The sequence below is a fragment of the Mercurialis annua genome, linkage group LG7, assembly GCF_937616625.2.
Source record: "Mercurialis annua linkage group LG7, ddMerAnnu1.2, whole genome shotgun sequence".
NCBI lineage: Eukaryota > Viridiplantae > Streptophyta > Magnoliopsida > Malpighiales > Euphorbiaceae > Mercurialis > Mercurialis annua.
Window position 1 is genome coordinate 34,831,704 of NC_065576.1, and position 17,010 is coordinate 34,848,713.

Sequence of the window (17,010 nt, forward strand, 5' to 3'; positions counted from 1 at the left end):
GTATCGAGTTCACGAATAATATTAAGAGTAAAACAAAAACCTAGAACTTAAAAGTATTACACATATAAACATGAAATTCATATCTAAACTATAAAACGTTAATTAATATGTAACAGACGCGTCAACGAGCGGTGAGGTCAGCAGAAGTGGGTTAGCGCGAGCATACGACTATATCGACCACGTCATAGATTGGATAGCGGTCACAGTGAGTTGCATTTTACATTCGTGTATTATTTATCAAGTTCTTTGATATTATATTATATATATATTATGTATTTAAACACATCGCATTATATATATATATATATGATTTGCTGAAATGCTACATGTTTCTATTAAATTTCAAGTATGAGAAACTAGTATGCGATCCGAAGAAACTAGCTACCTATTGGGTGTCAATAGGCTGTGTGATTCACCAGAATTGAGTCAGTCTAGTGTGTTTAGACTATGTTAAATGATTTGATGCATATGCATGATATGATTATGGAAGTCGGAATATGAATGTGGATATGAGAGTGAACTCGGTTAAAGTAACTTGAGCCCGTATCTACTGGGTTGAACTCGGTTGAGTTATCCCGGGACCCACCACTTGGGATTAAGAGGCTGGTCGCGGCTGACGCGGTTGAGTTATCTCGGGGCTGGACCATTTGGATCAGTTTGATTCGAATATTCGTAAGTTGTATTAAGTTTCAGGCTTTTAGTTTCGAACAGATAAAATACTTGAGTATATGTATTTTCATATTACTTCATTAATTGAAATGCGATGTTATTTTATAATACCGTTAGTAAATTGCGAACTCACTCAGCATAGTCTGACCTTTTGTTGTTTAAACATTTTCAGGTGCTTAGTATCTGGACCTAACTAGAGGTCATTTTTGGATCCGGAAGTTAGTCGCACATATATAGTTTCTTGACTTCCGTAGCGCTGCAGTAGTGGTCTTGTGTCGACAGAGTCATAGCCTTGACATCAGTCTATTTTGGTTTTATGTTTTACTTGCTGTCTTGTTTATATCTTTTTGTAGGCTACGTATGTTAAGTTTTGTTCACGGCACCAGATGCCGGTGATATATTTTGATACATAGTATGTATATAATCCCGCGAGGCTATTTTGTACAGGGTACAATAGCTAGAGCCCACGTGGATATCAAAATATCTAGTGTAAATACTTGTATACATGTTTGCTTCCGTTTGTGTATGTGTTATATTATTTGCAAAAAAGGTTTTAGTTAATTTAGGCTTGCTACGGATTTCGGAGCTACCACTCCCATTCCCTAGCGCCAGCCTCAGCTTATTAATTCGGGTCGTAGCAATATCAGACCCCATTCAAATGCAATGAAGCCATACTTGTCCGATACAAATAAAAAGACGAGATTAGAATTTTGTTTGTCAATGGTGAAAGAAGGTACACAAAATTGTTCTAATTTCTTTTTTGACATGAACGATCGGATACATATCGATAAGAAATGGTTTTATATATCTAAAACATCACAAAAGTATTATCTTCTCCCGGATGAAACAGAACCTTACCGTACTTGCAAAAGCAAGAGTTTTATCACAAAAATAATGTTTTTAGCTGCGGTTGCTCGCCCTCGTATTGATACAAATTCTGGTCAGTCATTTGATGGTAAAATTGGCATTTGGCCATTTATGTTTAAAGAACCAGCCAAGCGTACAAGTAAAAATCGTGTTGCAGGAACAATGGAAACGAAACCAATTTTGTCGGTGACAAAAGTTGTGATTCGTTCTTGTATAATCGAAAAGTTATTTCCATCAATCCGTCAAAAATGGCCTTTTTTAGTTCTAAAAGAATTTTCATACAACAGGATAATGCTAGACCACATTTGAATGTTAATGATCTACAATTCAATGAAGTTGCAGGAATTGATAATTTTGATATTCAACTCTGTTTTCAGGCACCAAATAGTCATGATATGAATGTTTTAGACCTTGGGTTCTTTAGAGCAATTGATGCATTGCAACAAAAAAAGGCTCCAACTACAATTGGTGAATTTGTTGCTGCAGTGGAGAAGGCTTATGAAGAGTTTTCCGATGAAGAAATAAATAACATTTTTCTGACATTACAAGGATGTATGCTGGAAGTAATGAAGGATTTTGGTGGAAATAATTACAAGGTTCCACATATGAATAAACATAAATTGATAAGAGATGGACAACTACCTCAAAATTTAGAGTGTAGTGATGAAATATTGAATCAAACAAGACGTGCACTGCATATTGAGTGATTCACAGTGAATTTTTACTAAAGTTGGTAGAGAGAAAGCATGTGTTTTGTATTAGACTTCTGCTGCATTTTTTTGCCATTGAGTTCTCTAATGTTGAGTTTCAAAGTAATGGGCAATCATTTATGGTTTGTTTCTGTTCTTCAACAAATTTCTAATATGCCAAAAGTCATTCTTATTCCTATATTCTGATGTTATTTGATTAATTTGTTTGTTTGGCTTTTCAAAAATTGAATTGCATAGAGAAAAATGTTACTTTTGATGGAGTAATTTAAATAGTTGTAGTTATGATCTCTGATGGAGTATTTTTTTTATAGAGTATAACTAAAATGCCTCTTATATGATCAAAACTAAAATAAATGAGAATGATCATCACTCTCTTTGATAAAGTACTGTCACGACCCAAATTATTGAGCCGCGACCGGCGCTAGGGAACGGGAGTGGTAGCTCCGGAACCCGTAGCAAGCCTCAAACCACTATTAATTTTTCGCAAATAATAAACAAACAACAGTAAACAACGGAAGCCAAGTATACATAACATGTATACACAAACATTTACACTAACTGTTCAAAAACCTCGCGGGCTCTAGTTACCGTACCCTGTACGAACTGGCCTCGCGGTACTATATCCATCAGTTAGTGTATCCAACATATCACCGGCATCTGGTGCCGTGCACAACATATAAAACACGTAGCCTACAAAAACATATAAACAGGACAGCAAGTAATATGTACACTCAAAATGTACTGTTGTCTAGGCTACGACTCTGTCAACACGGGACCACTACTGCAGCATTCACAGAAGTCAGATACTAAACATATACAACTGACTTCTGGACTTCAAAATTGGCCTCTAGCTAGGTCCACATACTAAGTACCTGAAAGACATCAAAGGTGAGGGGTCAGTATTTGGGAAAATATTGAGTGAGATTGCATTTTACTAACGGTATTAATTTAAAAACATAGCATCGCATCTCAAGAAAACAATAATATAAAACATATAGACATGTATTTGATCCGTACGAAACTAATATCCTAGCATGCGACACATCTCTCGAATAATCATATATCGTTCAACCCAATCATAAATCTCAAGTTGTGAGTCCAACTCACTGGTGGGCCCAGCCCACTAGATACGGGGACTTCCAGGCTACACCGTAGCCGAGTTCACTCTCGTATCGAATTCATATCATATCATACATATCCAATCATTTCTCAAATGCAAACACACTAGACTGACTCAATACTGGTGATCACACAGCCTATTGACACCCAATAGGTAGCTAGTTTCTTCGGATCGCATACTAGTTCTCGTATATACATTTGATAGAAACATATAATATTTAATCAAATCATCTAACATGCGATGCGTAAAAACAGTATACATATCAATATAAAATGACTTTATATATATAATACACGAAAGTAAAATGCAACTCACAGTGACCGCAATCCAATCAATAATGTGGTCGATGAAATGATATGCCCTCGCTATCCCACGTCTACTGACCTCTCTGCTTGCTGACACGTCTGATAAATAATTAACGTTTAATGATTAGACGTTAATCTCGTATTCCTATACGTATAATACTTTTAAGTTTTAGGGTTTAGTTTCATTTCGATGAAGTTTCAAGGAGTTTTCAGGACAATGCGCAGGTGCTGCCTGCACACTGACACTGTTTAGTAAAACGACGATCTCTCCCAATTGAACCGTTGGATCGAGCTGAAATTTGACAGACGCGTTCCTAAGAGGCAAATCTATAAACTGACCGTTGGGATTTTGAATCTGACAAGTTTAGGGTAGTGTGCGAACGCACACAGTGAGTGTGCGAACGCACACCCTAAAATTCAAGGAGTGTGCGAACGCACACTCAATGTGTGCGAACGCACACCCTTGACAGCTCCCCGGAAAGTCGTTTTTCGGGGCTTTTCGTCCATCCCGACATGCTTACTTCATTTTAACACACAAAACCCATATCTTGGTTTTTACTTAAACGTTATAAACGATCCAAAAACGTCAAATTCAATCCTAAAACGTAATCTCACCAAAACAGCCATAAACTCATCATTTTCAAGCTAAAAACCGACCTATTACCTTGATTTGATGCTTAGGGTTGATAGAGGCTTCGATTCTGAAGAAATTGCCGCGAAAATCACTCGAATCGGACGTCGAACGGCGAAACGGCGGCGAAACGACGGTATCGTCGATATTTTCCTCCATTTCTCTCGATCCTTCTGCTCCCTCTCTGATTCATATCTTTCTTTCTTATATTATTTGGCTAAAGTGCCATTTTAGTCCTTGTCCTTTTTGTTTCTTACCATTTATCGTTTAAACTTTTCTTTCGTACGATTTAGTCCATAACTAAATCGATAATCTCTTAAATTATTACTTTTACGTATTATTTATATCCGATAAATAATACGAAGCTCGATATTAATACTTTCCCGTCATAATCTAAAATTTCCATTTTCAATACAAAGTGGCTAAATTACCACTTTGGTCCCTATACTTTATTTTGGACTTTTCTTGACATTTTTCCTTTTAATTCCAATTCTAATTTTAGAATTGAAATATAACCTTAAATTTTCTCATAGTTAATTTCCCAAAACCGACCTACTTGAAACTTATTTACTTTATCTTTTTCAGAAATTCTTCTGATATCGCCAGTCTGGCGAATCAAAACTGGACACATGGTCCAGCTAGCTAATTAAATATTTTGGGGTATTACATTCTTCCCCCCTTATAAAAATTCGTCCTCGAATTTTCATAAAACTTGTTGGGACTTTTAAATTATTCTTATATCTCCCTTGACGTCCATTACTATGTGTCAATCATAGCTTTTTCTTTTACTTTAACTCTTAGCTTTCCGCCTAAAGCTGTGACCTTACACTTATCACTAATCGATTGTCTATCTTGCTCATAGTAGTCTCTTATCGTAGCATAGCTGAGAATCTTCTTATTGTTACTCTCGTCTCGTCTCCTTTCGTCATCTACAACTGGTCGTGATCTTCCTGATCATCATTAGCGTCGATTAATCCTCACTTGATACTTTCCAACTCTATTGTCTCATTCTTAATCGTCATCGGGTCGCTACTTGTCTCTTTTATACGTGAATAGTCACGACGTATCGATTACACCTTTCTTCCTTAACTGGTTATCGTCGTTTCTTACTTCTCTCTACTGTCATCTGACATCTCCTTCCTTATTAGCTAATCTTTTTCAACTTGTACCTTGTTTATCACACATGTTGTTTCTTAACATAGTTGGGTCTGATACATCTTTTACTATCTTCAATTTATCCTTTCTTTACTTATTTAAGCAATCGTGAATTTCACGTTGCTCTATTGGTCGTGATCCTTCATCCTTTACCATTGTCTTAAACGTTGCATTTCACGTTACCTTCGATTATATAGCTTATACCGTTGCCCTTGCTTACTAGTACTATTCGTATTCTTATCCTCTTCATTACTTTCTAGTTACTCCTTTGAGGTTCGCCTCGAATCTCTTATTGACTTTTTCGCTTACGAAGTTCTTCCTTTACACCATCTTAATCTCTGACTGATTCAACAGACCTTTAATATTTTATATACTTTTGTACTCAAATTTCTTATTGACTTATCAGTCAAAGCTGTTTTTCCTTTATGTCACAATTCCTTATTTATGATGACCTCATAAGAATCTCACACGTTTCTTAAATATTTAAAATTTCTTAAGAATCCTTCTTACTGTATAATCAATTTTCTCTTTCGTCTCACATTTCTGTTTCTTACTTTCAAATAATTTTACGACTTTATTCTCACTTTTCAAGGTGTCGTCTTAGTACTAGTCATGATCATTTCTTAGCTTATCCTTATTCTGTCTCACATCTTCTTCTTGAAGTGTTCTCGATCACTCTTAGCATTTAAATCATACTTGACTTTTTAACTCCCAAAATTAGGGAATAGTTCCAACTTTGTTGTCCTATACACCTTATGCTTCTTCAGCATTTATGTCAAGATTCTAATTATCTTTTAAACAACTTACTTTCTCTGTACTATTATGATACCGTAGTTTCTTAGACACAATTCACTCTTATCTGTCCAATAGTAATGAAGTATCATCTTGTTCTTTAATTACTGTATTCATTACGTCCTTCCTTCATTTATAACAGCTCTGCTACTGCTGTGCTATTTTAATAATCCTTCTGATATATCTCTAGAACTTTCCACTTCTCTATTTATCTTACTGAATCTTAAGGGTATATGAGTTTCCTTCCTTATACTTTCTTTCATCTTATCCATCATTCTTATATTTACTGACATGTATACCTATACGTGTGCTTTTGTCCTTATACTAGAGTTTCATAACTTAACTCTTCTCTTTTCTGTTAACACAACTTATAACTCTTAATGCTGATATTAGTGACTTCACCTAATATCAGTCAATTAGCATCACTTATCTTTTGATCTATCTAATTTCAAACTTTCACGTCTTACAAGATTATCTTCTTCGTCGTTTCGTATTCCTTCTCCTTCTACTTCTGTATCTTTAAACACTGATATTGATAAGGTTATATATCCTTAAAATATCACTTGATGTTCATCATTCATATTATCGTCTTTTATACTTTTAATTTCTCTCCTCCGATATGACTCACGATCGCAGTATTATTTATCTCAACATAATGATATTCATTATATTCTTCATTCTTGCATTTTCGTTGTATTTCTTTCGTTTAATATGACTCTCTGACATTTCATCCTTTATTCTGTCATAAGGATAAATATTGTATCCTTAGATATTGCCAGCGTATCGCAGCTTAACTGCGTATACACTCTGGCGATAACTCCTTATTCACATTCTCCGTTAGCTTTACTAGCTTTATTACAATTAATTGTTAACATGGCTGTATTCTGTTATTGGGATATATTTTTACAAATCTTATTCTTATTTATTAAGAATCTTTTATTATTCGTCGCAGAGTTTCACATCTGAGTTCACTTACTAACAAAAGATTTCAAAACATTCTTTGGCTGGCCAGCTCTTTTTTATCACTTTTCATAAATCGTTTGAAATCATTAGTACAATTGTAGCTCAGAGTGATGACACCTCTCATCACCAAAGAGTTGCTCGAAATCGCATTTTCTTTATCATTGTAAAGATATGATGCGTGATTTATATTTTGAAAATTATTTCCTTATGCATTCCTATCATGATTATGCAATGTCATATGCAATGTCTGAGCACAATCATACTTTGAAAAATCTTAAAAATTCTTCATACTTTTCATAAAACCTAAGTTTACTCCAGATTGTACACTCTGCGACTATTAACGACTTTCTTTATTATTATTGGGTACATTTCAAATTTTTGTATTGCTGTCATTTTCTGTCATTTACTGACTATTCTTCTGTCACATCACTTCTTTCTCCATATCTCCGATAACTCAATTCACTTCAAAGTTTTCTATTGCTGTAATCACCACATCTACTTCTTCAACACACTGTATCATATCATATATATTCGCAGGTACCGATGTTTCACATCGATTTCATGTTGATAACCCATCTCTTTCTTCACAACTTCTAGAACGTAATATAGGAATTACGTTCACGACAATTATATTATTTATCGTTTATTATATTATTGTTTTTGTATTATGTTTATATATTCATTTCTTAAGCACGTGTTTATTAACATCGCTTCCTATAGGCCCTACCTATCTGAGGTATTATCCTATAGATACATTCCACTCGTTATGCTCTATCATGCATGCAGTAAACATATACACAACAATGCAACATATAAACACAAATACTCAAAGCATATTAATCATTTATACCTAAGGGTGCCTGATGTGGAACGCTAGGTTTCCTAATAACTATTCCAATGTGTCGACCCTTAACTCTTCTACTGGAGTTGACTCCGCCTCTATGCACGGAGTGGGGGTTAGTCCTAATACCAGAGGATCGACTAGTATAATCTGGATAGAACGCACGTCTGAAAAAGTAGGGCCGAACAGGATTGCCATCCCACTCGCGGTCAGCCTCGATCTTACGGGCCATCATAGTGAGCGTCCCAAAGTGCTCGTGAACATACTCATATAGCTCATCAAATTCGAGTCTCAAACTCCTAACGTATCTACGGTTAATCGTCCTATTATCTTCATTAAGGTCTGGAACTTTTTTGTCCATGCGCAGAAAGTCAGAGGAATACAGTCCCACTGGTAGTATTCCTTTAGAAAAGGAGCGCATTTGCCTCCTAACCTGATTCAAAACCACTTGTGCCTGGCCATTTACTAGCCCTCCATCTTCTCTCAAATTGCGATACCTCCGCACATTGAACTAGAAATGTTCACTCCGATACTCCTCGACGTCTGACTCATCTGATAACTCTTCTTCTTTAAAGTCCTCCTCTTGAGGAACTTCTTCTGATTCTTCCTCTGGATATTCCTCGGGATCTTCCTCACTTTCTTCACTGTACTCCATTTCAAGCAAGTGAGTTATACCTCTAACCCTAAAAGAACTACCAATTTCTGATACTGACATGAAACCATTCTGATATATCTCAGATGATCTCCCAATATCTATGTGGAATCCATTCTGATGGACTTCAGATGGTCCGTCTATTTCGTTGTGAAATCCATCTTGACAGATAGGAGGTGCTTCCTCCCGTTCCTCTGCTGCATGTGACTAAGCTCCATTTTATCCAGACATGTTAAAAAGAAACAGTTACAAACGCCAGCGATCATCTGAGCCCTCTTTTTCCTTGCTTAACTTCAATATCAACTTATAAGGTTCTATAAACATTTAACATTCAACCAATCTGTATGTAATTCGCAAATACGTAATCACTGAATACCCCTTGCACAAGTAATAAACACTTAGTTGCCTTAGCCGCTCACATTTGCAAACATTTAACCATTTTATACGCTTAACTATCTGCGTTCGTGCGCGTTATGGAACTTACTAATAATGCACATATCAATCAAATGCAAACAACTAAGGTTTGACTCTCTTGCTGCAGTAGTTCCTAGGTTTACTTACTGACAGAGTATTCAAAGTCAAACAGACATTCAGACACAACTGGCAGTGGTAACTAGACCAACTGCTCTCAAACAAACACTGAAACAAACTTGCAGTGGTAACTGGACCAACTACTCTGATACCAACATTGTCACAACCCAAATTATTAAGCCGCGACCGGCGCTAGGGAACGGGAGTGGTAGCTCCGGAACCCGTAGCAAGCCTCAAACCACTATTAATTTTTCGCAAATAATAAACAAACAACAGTAAACAACGGAAGCCAAGTATACATAACATGTATACATAAACATTTACACTAACTGTTCAAAAACCTCGCGGGCTCTAGTTACCGTACCCTGTACGAACTGGCCTCGCGGTACTATATCCATCAGTTAGTGTATCCAACATATCACCGGCATCTGGTGCCGTGCACAACATATAAAACACGTAGCCTACAAAAACATATAAACAGGACAGCAAGTAATATCTACACTCAAAATGTACTGCTGTCTAGGCTACGACTCTGTCAACACGGGACCACTACTGCAGCATTCACAGAAGTCAGATACTAAACATATACAACTGACTTCTGGACTTCAAAATTGGCCTCTAGCTAGGTCCACATACTAAGTACCTGAAAGACATCAAAGGTGAGGGGTCAGTATTTGGGAAAATACTGAGTGAGGTTGCATTTTACTAACGGTATTAATTTAAAAACATAGCATCGCATCTCAAGAAAACAATAATATAAAACATATAAACATGTATTTGATCCGTACGAAACTAATATCCTAGCATGCGACACATCTCTCGAATAATCATATATCGTTCAACCCAATCATAAATCTCAAGTTGTGAGTCCAACTCACTGGTGGGCCCAGCCCACTAGATACGGGGACTTCCAGGCTACACCGTAGCCGAGTTCACTCTCGTATCGAATTCATATCATATCATACATATCCAATCATTTCTCAAATGCAAACACACTAGACTGACTCAATACTGGTGATCACACAGCCTATTGACACCCAATAGGTAGCTAGTTTCTTCGGATCGCATACTAGTTCTCGTATATACATTTGATAGAAACATATAATATTTAATCAAATCATCTAACATGCGATGCGTAAAAACAATATACATATCAATATAAAACGACTTTATATATATAATACACGAAAGTAAAATGCAACTCACAGTGACCGCAATCCAATCAATAATGTGGTCGATGAAATGATATGCCCTCGCTATCCCACGTCTACTGACCTCTCTGCTTGCTGACACGTCTGATAAATAATTAACGTTTAATGATTAGACGTTAATCTCGTATTCCTATACGTATAATACTTTTAAGTTTTAGGGTTTAGTTTCATTTCGATGAAGTTTCAAGGAGTTTTCAGGACAATGCGCAGGTGCTGCCTGCACACTGACACTGTTTAGTAAAACGACGATCTCTCCCAATTGAACCGTTGGATCGAGCTGAAATTTGATAGACGCGTTCCTAAGAAGCAAATATATAAACTGACCGTTGGGATTTTGAATCTGCCAAGTTTAGGGTAGTGTGCGAATGCACAAAGTGAGTGTGCGAACGCACACCCTAAAATTCAAGGAGTGTGCGAACGCAGACTCAATGTGTGCGAACGCACACCCTTGACAGCTCCCCGGAAAGTCGTTTTTCGGGGCTTTTCATCCATCCCGACATGCTTACTTCATTTTAACACACAAAACCAATATCTTGGTTTTTACTTAAACGTTATAAACGATCCAAAAACGTCAAATTCAATCCTAAAACGCAATCTCACCAAAACAGCCATAAATTCATCATTTTCAAGCTAAAAACCGACCTATTACCTTGATTTGATGCTTAGGGTTGATAGAGGCTTCGATTTTGAAGAAATTGCCGCGAAAATCACTCGAATCGGACGTCGAACGGCGAAACGGCGGCGAAACGACGGTATCGTCGATATTTTCCTCCATTTCTCTCGATCCTTCTGCTCCCTCTCTGATTCATATCTTTCTTTCTTATATTATTTGGCTAAAGTGCCATTTTAGTCCTTGTCCTTTTTGTTTCTTACCATTTATCGTTTAAACTTTTCTTTCGTACGATTTAGTCCATAACTAAATCGATAATCTCTTAAATTACTCCCTCCGTCCCAATAGAGTTGTCCACTTTGAGAAATTTTTTTGTCCCAAAACTATTGTCCACTTTCAAAAAGTAACTAACTTTTACACTTAATTTTCCTATATTATCCTATTTAAAATCCACTAATGAGTAAATTGAAAGTGGACTCTATATTTAATAGGGGTATGACAAGAAAAGTAAGGAAAATTTTATAAAATCCATAAACAATAATTGCTTTTCTTAAACTGTGTGATAAAGGTAAAGTGGACAACTCTATTGGGACGGAGGGAGTATTACTTTTACGTATTATTTATATCCGATAAATAATACGAAGCTCGATATTAATACTTTCCCGTCAAAATCTAAAATTTCCATTTTCAATACAAAGTGGCTAAATTACCACTTTGGTCCCTATACTTTATTTTGGACTTTTCTTGATATTTTTCCTTTTAATTCCAATTCTAATTTTAGAATTGAAATATAACCTTAAATTTTCTCATAGTTAATTTCCTAAAACCGACCTACTTGAAACTTATTTACTTTATCTTTTTCAGAAATTCTTCTGATATCGCCAGTCTGGCGAATCAAAACTGGACACATGGTCCAGCTAGCTAATTAAATATTTTGGGGTATTACAAGTACTGTGTATTTCAATTAAAATAGTGTGTGTTTATATGCATTGTTTGATTAGAAGAGTTCTTTTATTATGGTCTGATTCTTTAATCAAGTTTGGATAGATTTCTCTTAATTTCAGACATCTAATGTCAAGTTTATAATCATTGTTCTCATATTTTGTTAATTTTAATTTCAAATTAAATAATGTACTATACATCTTCCATGAGAGTCTCTAATAATGAAACCATATGAACAGAACCCTTCGAATGATTGTTCCACGAGACCTCATTATGATTCCTCCATAATCTCCATATATTCTCTAACCTGGTTATATTCTGAGATGCAAACAGAAAAGAAAACCATTCATTGATAGTCACCCTAGTTGAATCATAAGGAGCTGCAAAAAACCCAGCAATTACTGGCTATACGACAGGCAACAAGGGCATGAAATTCAGACTCCCCTTGACAATTACATCTAGGATAGTAAATATTTTGGAGCTCGAACGATTTCATCGGACCAAATATTTTGGAGGTCGAACGCGAATAGATAATTAACACAAGTACTTCGAATTTGATTCGATAATTAACTCGAGTCGTTCGAACTCGAGTTCTACTTGATATCAGTCGACCGAGTCGGCTCGACCCTGTACTGAAGTCTCAAATTTTTATGACAGCAAATTCAAGTTACTGTAGCATATTTCAAAATTTTAAAAGAAATTTTTTGACTTTCAATGATTTTCAATTAGTAAAAGTTTGATCATTCCATATAAGTCTGGCAATAAAATCGATATTCCATAACAAAACAACAATAGATTACAATAGAATATATGAAAATCGATTACACAAAAGAAGCAATAAACCTTCTATAGGTAATCTAATGCTCATATAAACTCCCTTTTTATTTAAGCCATTGTTTATGTTAGCCTTACCCAGTCCTTCCATTTATTTGGAAAATTTGGACAGTAAAAGTTCCAACATTTTTGAGATTGTTTGTTGACGCTCTTATGCAGGAGATATAAAACAAAGAATACATAGGCAACGAATTTAAATCAAGTTGTGGACGACTTGTGCTCTGGAGTGGCTTTGATTTGGATTCATCTTCAGTTTTGGAAAGAACTGGACTCATCTTTGGTTTTGGAAAGAACTGGATTTGATGGTTTATAAAAATAAATGTGTCTCTTGTTTGAATGCATTTTAAAGGTGTAGAACAATTATGTTTATCTGTAGACTTTGAATTTCCTGGGACTTGTATTGCTATAAATTCTAATGCTCCCATAATTAACAAGGGTATGAACGTCATTTTTTTACTTAATTAATGAGGCACTGCCTATAATTTGGGACAGAAAAATGACAAATACTGCCTATCAATTTGGGACAGAGGGAGTAATTATTATTATTATTATCTTCAAAAGATAATAACTTAAGAAAAACACTTATCCTTAAATTTCGAATTTCAATTAATATATATATATATATATATATTACGAATTATATATATATAATAAACTATTAATCACTTAATTCTACTGGGCTTGTACAACCTATATATAACTGTTTTGGGCATGTTCTTAGTGTGCGACCCTGTAGGTTCATATAACTGACGAAGGAAGGGAGTGCATCACTCTCACTACTCAAAATTGATTCGGGTAATAGACAGTCAAAGCTAGCGACCTTAAACAAGCGCAATTTGGAAGAAATTCCAAATTTTCTATCTTTTTATGCTTTATTTGTTAGTTTTGATTTCTTTTAGTACGTTTAATTTGTTTAATTTGTGTTATTTTAGTTCTGATTTTTATGTGTATTTATTATTTTCAGTGTCGATGTTCTGATTGATCCTAGTAATGTGATTTCGTAGTGCAGGTTAACAGGTTTACAAAGTGAAAAATTGTCAAAATATGCGGGCGCATACATGACCTGTGCGGGCGTACAGGTCTCATAAGTTTTAAAAACAATGCGGGGGCACACTGGACCTGTGCGGGCGCACATGTCTGAAATTTTCAAAAAAAAAAAAATAAAGTATGCGGGTGCACACTTTACTTATGCGCCCGCACACTTATAAAAAAATAAAATGTGTGTGTAGCTGGGGTTAAAATATGCGGACAGCTCCATCTTCATCTTCTTTCTTTTCTAACTCACCCAAAACCCAAACACCCCTCCATAACCACCGCAGCCCTCCAAACAAATCACCACCGCCTTCTCCACCCAGAAACCGACTACAACTCTAAACGCACTCAACCAGCCACTACCAACACCACTACTGCCGCACCACAGAAACCACCACCATGCCGCACCACAAAAACCACCACACCGCTGCACCACATAAACATCCTCCCCCCACAAAAACTGTCGACCACCACAACCCACCACCGCTGCTCCCCAAAACAGCAATCTCTTCCACCGCTGAACAAACACCATCCATCCACCTGAGCTGCCGCCACTCTACCCACAAAACCCGACGACCACCACACTCCTCTCACCAGAAACCAACCACAACAGCTGCCGCTGCTGCAAATCAGCCACCTCCTCCTTAATTCAGTTAAGTTTAAGCCACCACTATGCCTAGGGTTCGAATTGGCAAAGCGTCTGGGTTAGGGGCATCGGAATTACCGCCGGGATATGAACAGGTTAACTTGAGGGAGCGATTCGAGGCTCCGTTTGACATTTTCAGTCCAGAGGAGGGCAAGCTATTTCAGGATCTTCGTGACATAACATGTATCAAGACTCGAGCACTTGATTTTGGCATTCTGAAGGATCTCGGGTTGGATGGGGACGTCAGAATGCACTTAGAACGCTGGGGTTTGCAAAATGTGGAGAACTTCAATCATGATACAGTGTGTCAGCTTTCTTATGAGTTCTTCACCACAGTTAGGCAGCCGGATAGAGCAGTACCATCCCTTTTCTTCAGGACGAGAGGGCGGGAGTTCAACATCAGCACCAACTTCATCAGGTGTTTTCAGTTGCCTAGAGGTGGGGTGCGTGACATTCCCGCTCGTTTCAATACGCACGCTATTTGGCGAGATCTGTCAGGCCAGGAGCATTTTTTGACTGTGACAGCGAAGACTATGGACATTATCGACCCTTCCATTTACATAGTCTATAAGTGGTATCTAGAGACCATTTGTGGACGGTCAGATGTCAGCAAAGTCCATAAGGACGACTTGTTGTTGCTGAACAATTTGATACAGCCAGAAGCGGAGAGGATTGATATGTCTTATCAAATATTTTAGATGTTGAAGGACTTGCCGAGCCAGTCAGGGAAGGCCAGAGTCGTGGGTATTGGTCATCTGATTCGAGGCATTGCCACTGCCTTAGAGGTTTACACCAATGCAGAGTTGGATGCTATGGATCCCCTTACTTCATGGTGGTTTGATATTGCTCATTTGAAGAACTATCATTTTCTCAGCCGCCAGGGGACCATTATGACACCTCAGACCAAACGAGCTGTGCAACCAAGGACTGCTGGGCGACGCCGAGTAGAGCAAGCAGAGGAGGCAGTGCATGAGCAGGCACATGGACAGGCTACTGAGGTACCACCAGCAGTGGAGGTACCGGTACAGCCATTATTAGACGCTGCATGGAGAGAGAGGATGGAGGCTAGACAGAGGAGGATACTGCAGAGGGAGAGCCCACCATCGTATGCAGAGGGAGCACATGCGTGCTACACATCCGGAGGGCGACTATCCTTTACCAGAGTACTCGTCATCACCACCACCGGAGGACATCTAGAGTTTTTCTTTTTCCCCCTTTCACTTTATTTTCCGTTTTTCATTGCTTTATATCTTTTTATGCATTGGGGACAATGCATCGTTTAGTGTGAGGGTGGGGAGAAACATCTGTTTTTTTTATTTTTATGTTTTTATTTTGAGTATTATGTATGTCTGTAGGTTTTTTTAGAAGTTTGTTTAGTTTTATGTGGTGAACCCGTGAGGTGTATTTATGCTATGTTATGTTGGATGTTATGCTACTTGCACTTACCGGTTTGATTTATCATTTCGTCGCTTGTGCCATGTTTGATGCTATGTCAGAATTGTTGGAATTTTAGTGTTTATGTTCCCCCTATTTAATGAGTTGGTTAATATTTCTTTTGTTTGAACAACATTATGAGAATAACAGTTAAATAACTTTTGCCTAGGTAGCCAGTATGAATCAATGGGACTGAGATGAGATTTTGCACTTCAAAAACATGTTCTTTCCACTGAATATTGTGAATTTTGGCATGACAATCTTGACAGGAGCACTTGTGTAAATTCTAAAATTTTGAGCAATTTAACATGTTTGTATTTTAAATCACCTTGTGTTTACCTAGTCTAGTGAGATTTTTGAGCCTTATCGAGCATACTTTTTATGTCTCATTTTATTGTGGTGTGAGTCGATACATGTTAATCTTCTAGAACTTGCCTTGCGTCCACAATAAAATTGCATTGTAGGTTGAATAATTTGAAAGTGATAAATGGCAATTAGGATAAATCATTCTTTAAGCCATTTTAAATAGCATACTCATTTTCCCTTAGTTTAACCCATTTGAGCCTTAGCCGTATTTTTGTTGATTTACACACGTTTTACACACTTTACCTTTTCTTATCTTCCACTTTTCTACCTAGTTTTGACTTGACAGATTGATTGATATGCAGGGAACTAGTGTGAGGATGTATAACATCCTCAGCTCATGATATTAGATTGATTATCTCTTGTTGTTATCATTAGTGTTGCCATTTGAAGTTCAGGAAAAGATCGAAAATTAAAAGAGAGCTTGAAAAAGAAAGAAAAGAAAAAGAAATAAATTAGAGAAGTTGAGCTTAAAAGATATAAACCTGAAAATAAGAACTCATGACATGAAAAGTAAAGAAAAAGAGATTGAAATAGAGAAAGAGCTGAAAGTGTTTATTTGATTAGTTTCTAGTTCATGTTTGTTGGTTTGTCAAATCATTTTTCAGCATGTCGTTTACCTTTTTCCACACCCTAACCTAGACCCCATTACAACCCTTTAAAAGTCCATTTTGATTCTTATTGTTTGACTTATCTTAGCAG

At 36.8% G+C, this 17,010-nt stretch overlaps 1 protein-coding gene and 1 long non-coding RNA gene across 2 annotated transcripts; one reads left to right on the forward strand and one right to left on the reverse strand.

Annotated features, from left to right (window-relative positions):
* Positions 1 to 1,563: 1,563 nt before the first annotated feature.
* Positions 1,564 to 2,243, forward strand: LOC126657082 (uncharacterized). Its single transcript, XM_050351706.1, has 2 exons — positions 1,564 to 1,734; positions 1,824 to 2,243. Exons 1-2 carry the CDS (start codon positions 1,564 to 1,566, stop codon positions 2,241 to 2,243), a joined length of 591 nt encoding a protein of 196 aa, XP_050207663.1.
* Positions 2,244 to 2,737: 494 nt separating this feature from the next.
* LOC126656480 (uncharacterized) lies at positions 2,738 to 3,860 on the reverse strand. Its single transcript, XR_007633245.2, has 2 exons — positions 3,682 to 3,860; positions 2,738 to 3,118 (listed from the first exon to the last, which is right to left on the reverse strand). It is a non-coding gene; the product is annotated as an uncharacterized LOC126656480 (long non-coding RNA).
* Positions 3,861 to 17,010: the final 13,150 nt, after the last annotated feature.

Excerpts from the sequence above, each read along its gene's own strand:
- LOC126657082 (XM_050351706.1), top strand. The coding sequence starts at position 1,564 with ATGTTTTTAGCTGCGGTTGCTCGCCCTCGTATTGATACAAATTCTGGT. Across the intron at positions 1,735-1,823 it reads TTTTGTCGGTGACAAAAGTT|GATAATGCTAGACCACATTT; the intron begins GTGATTCGTTCT and ends TTCATACAACAG.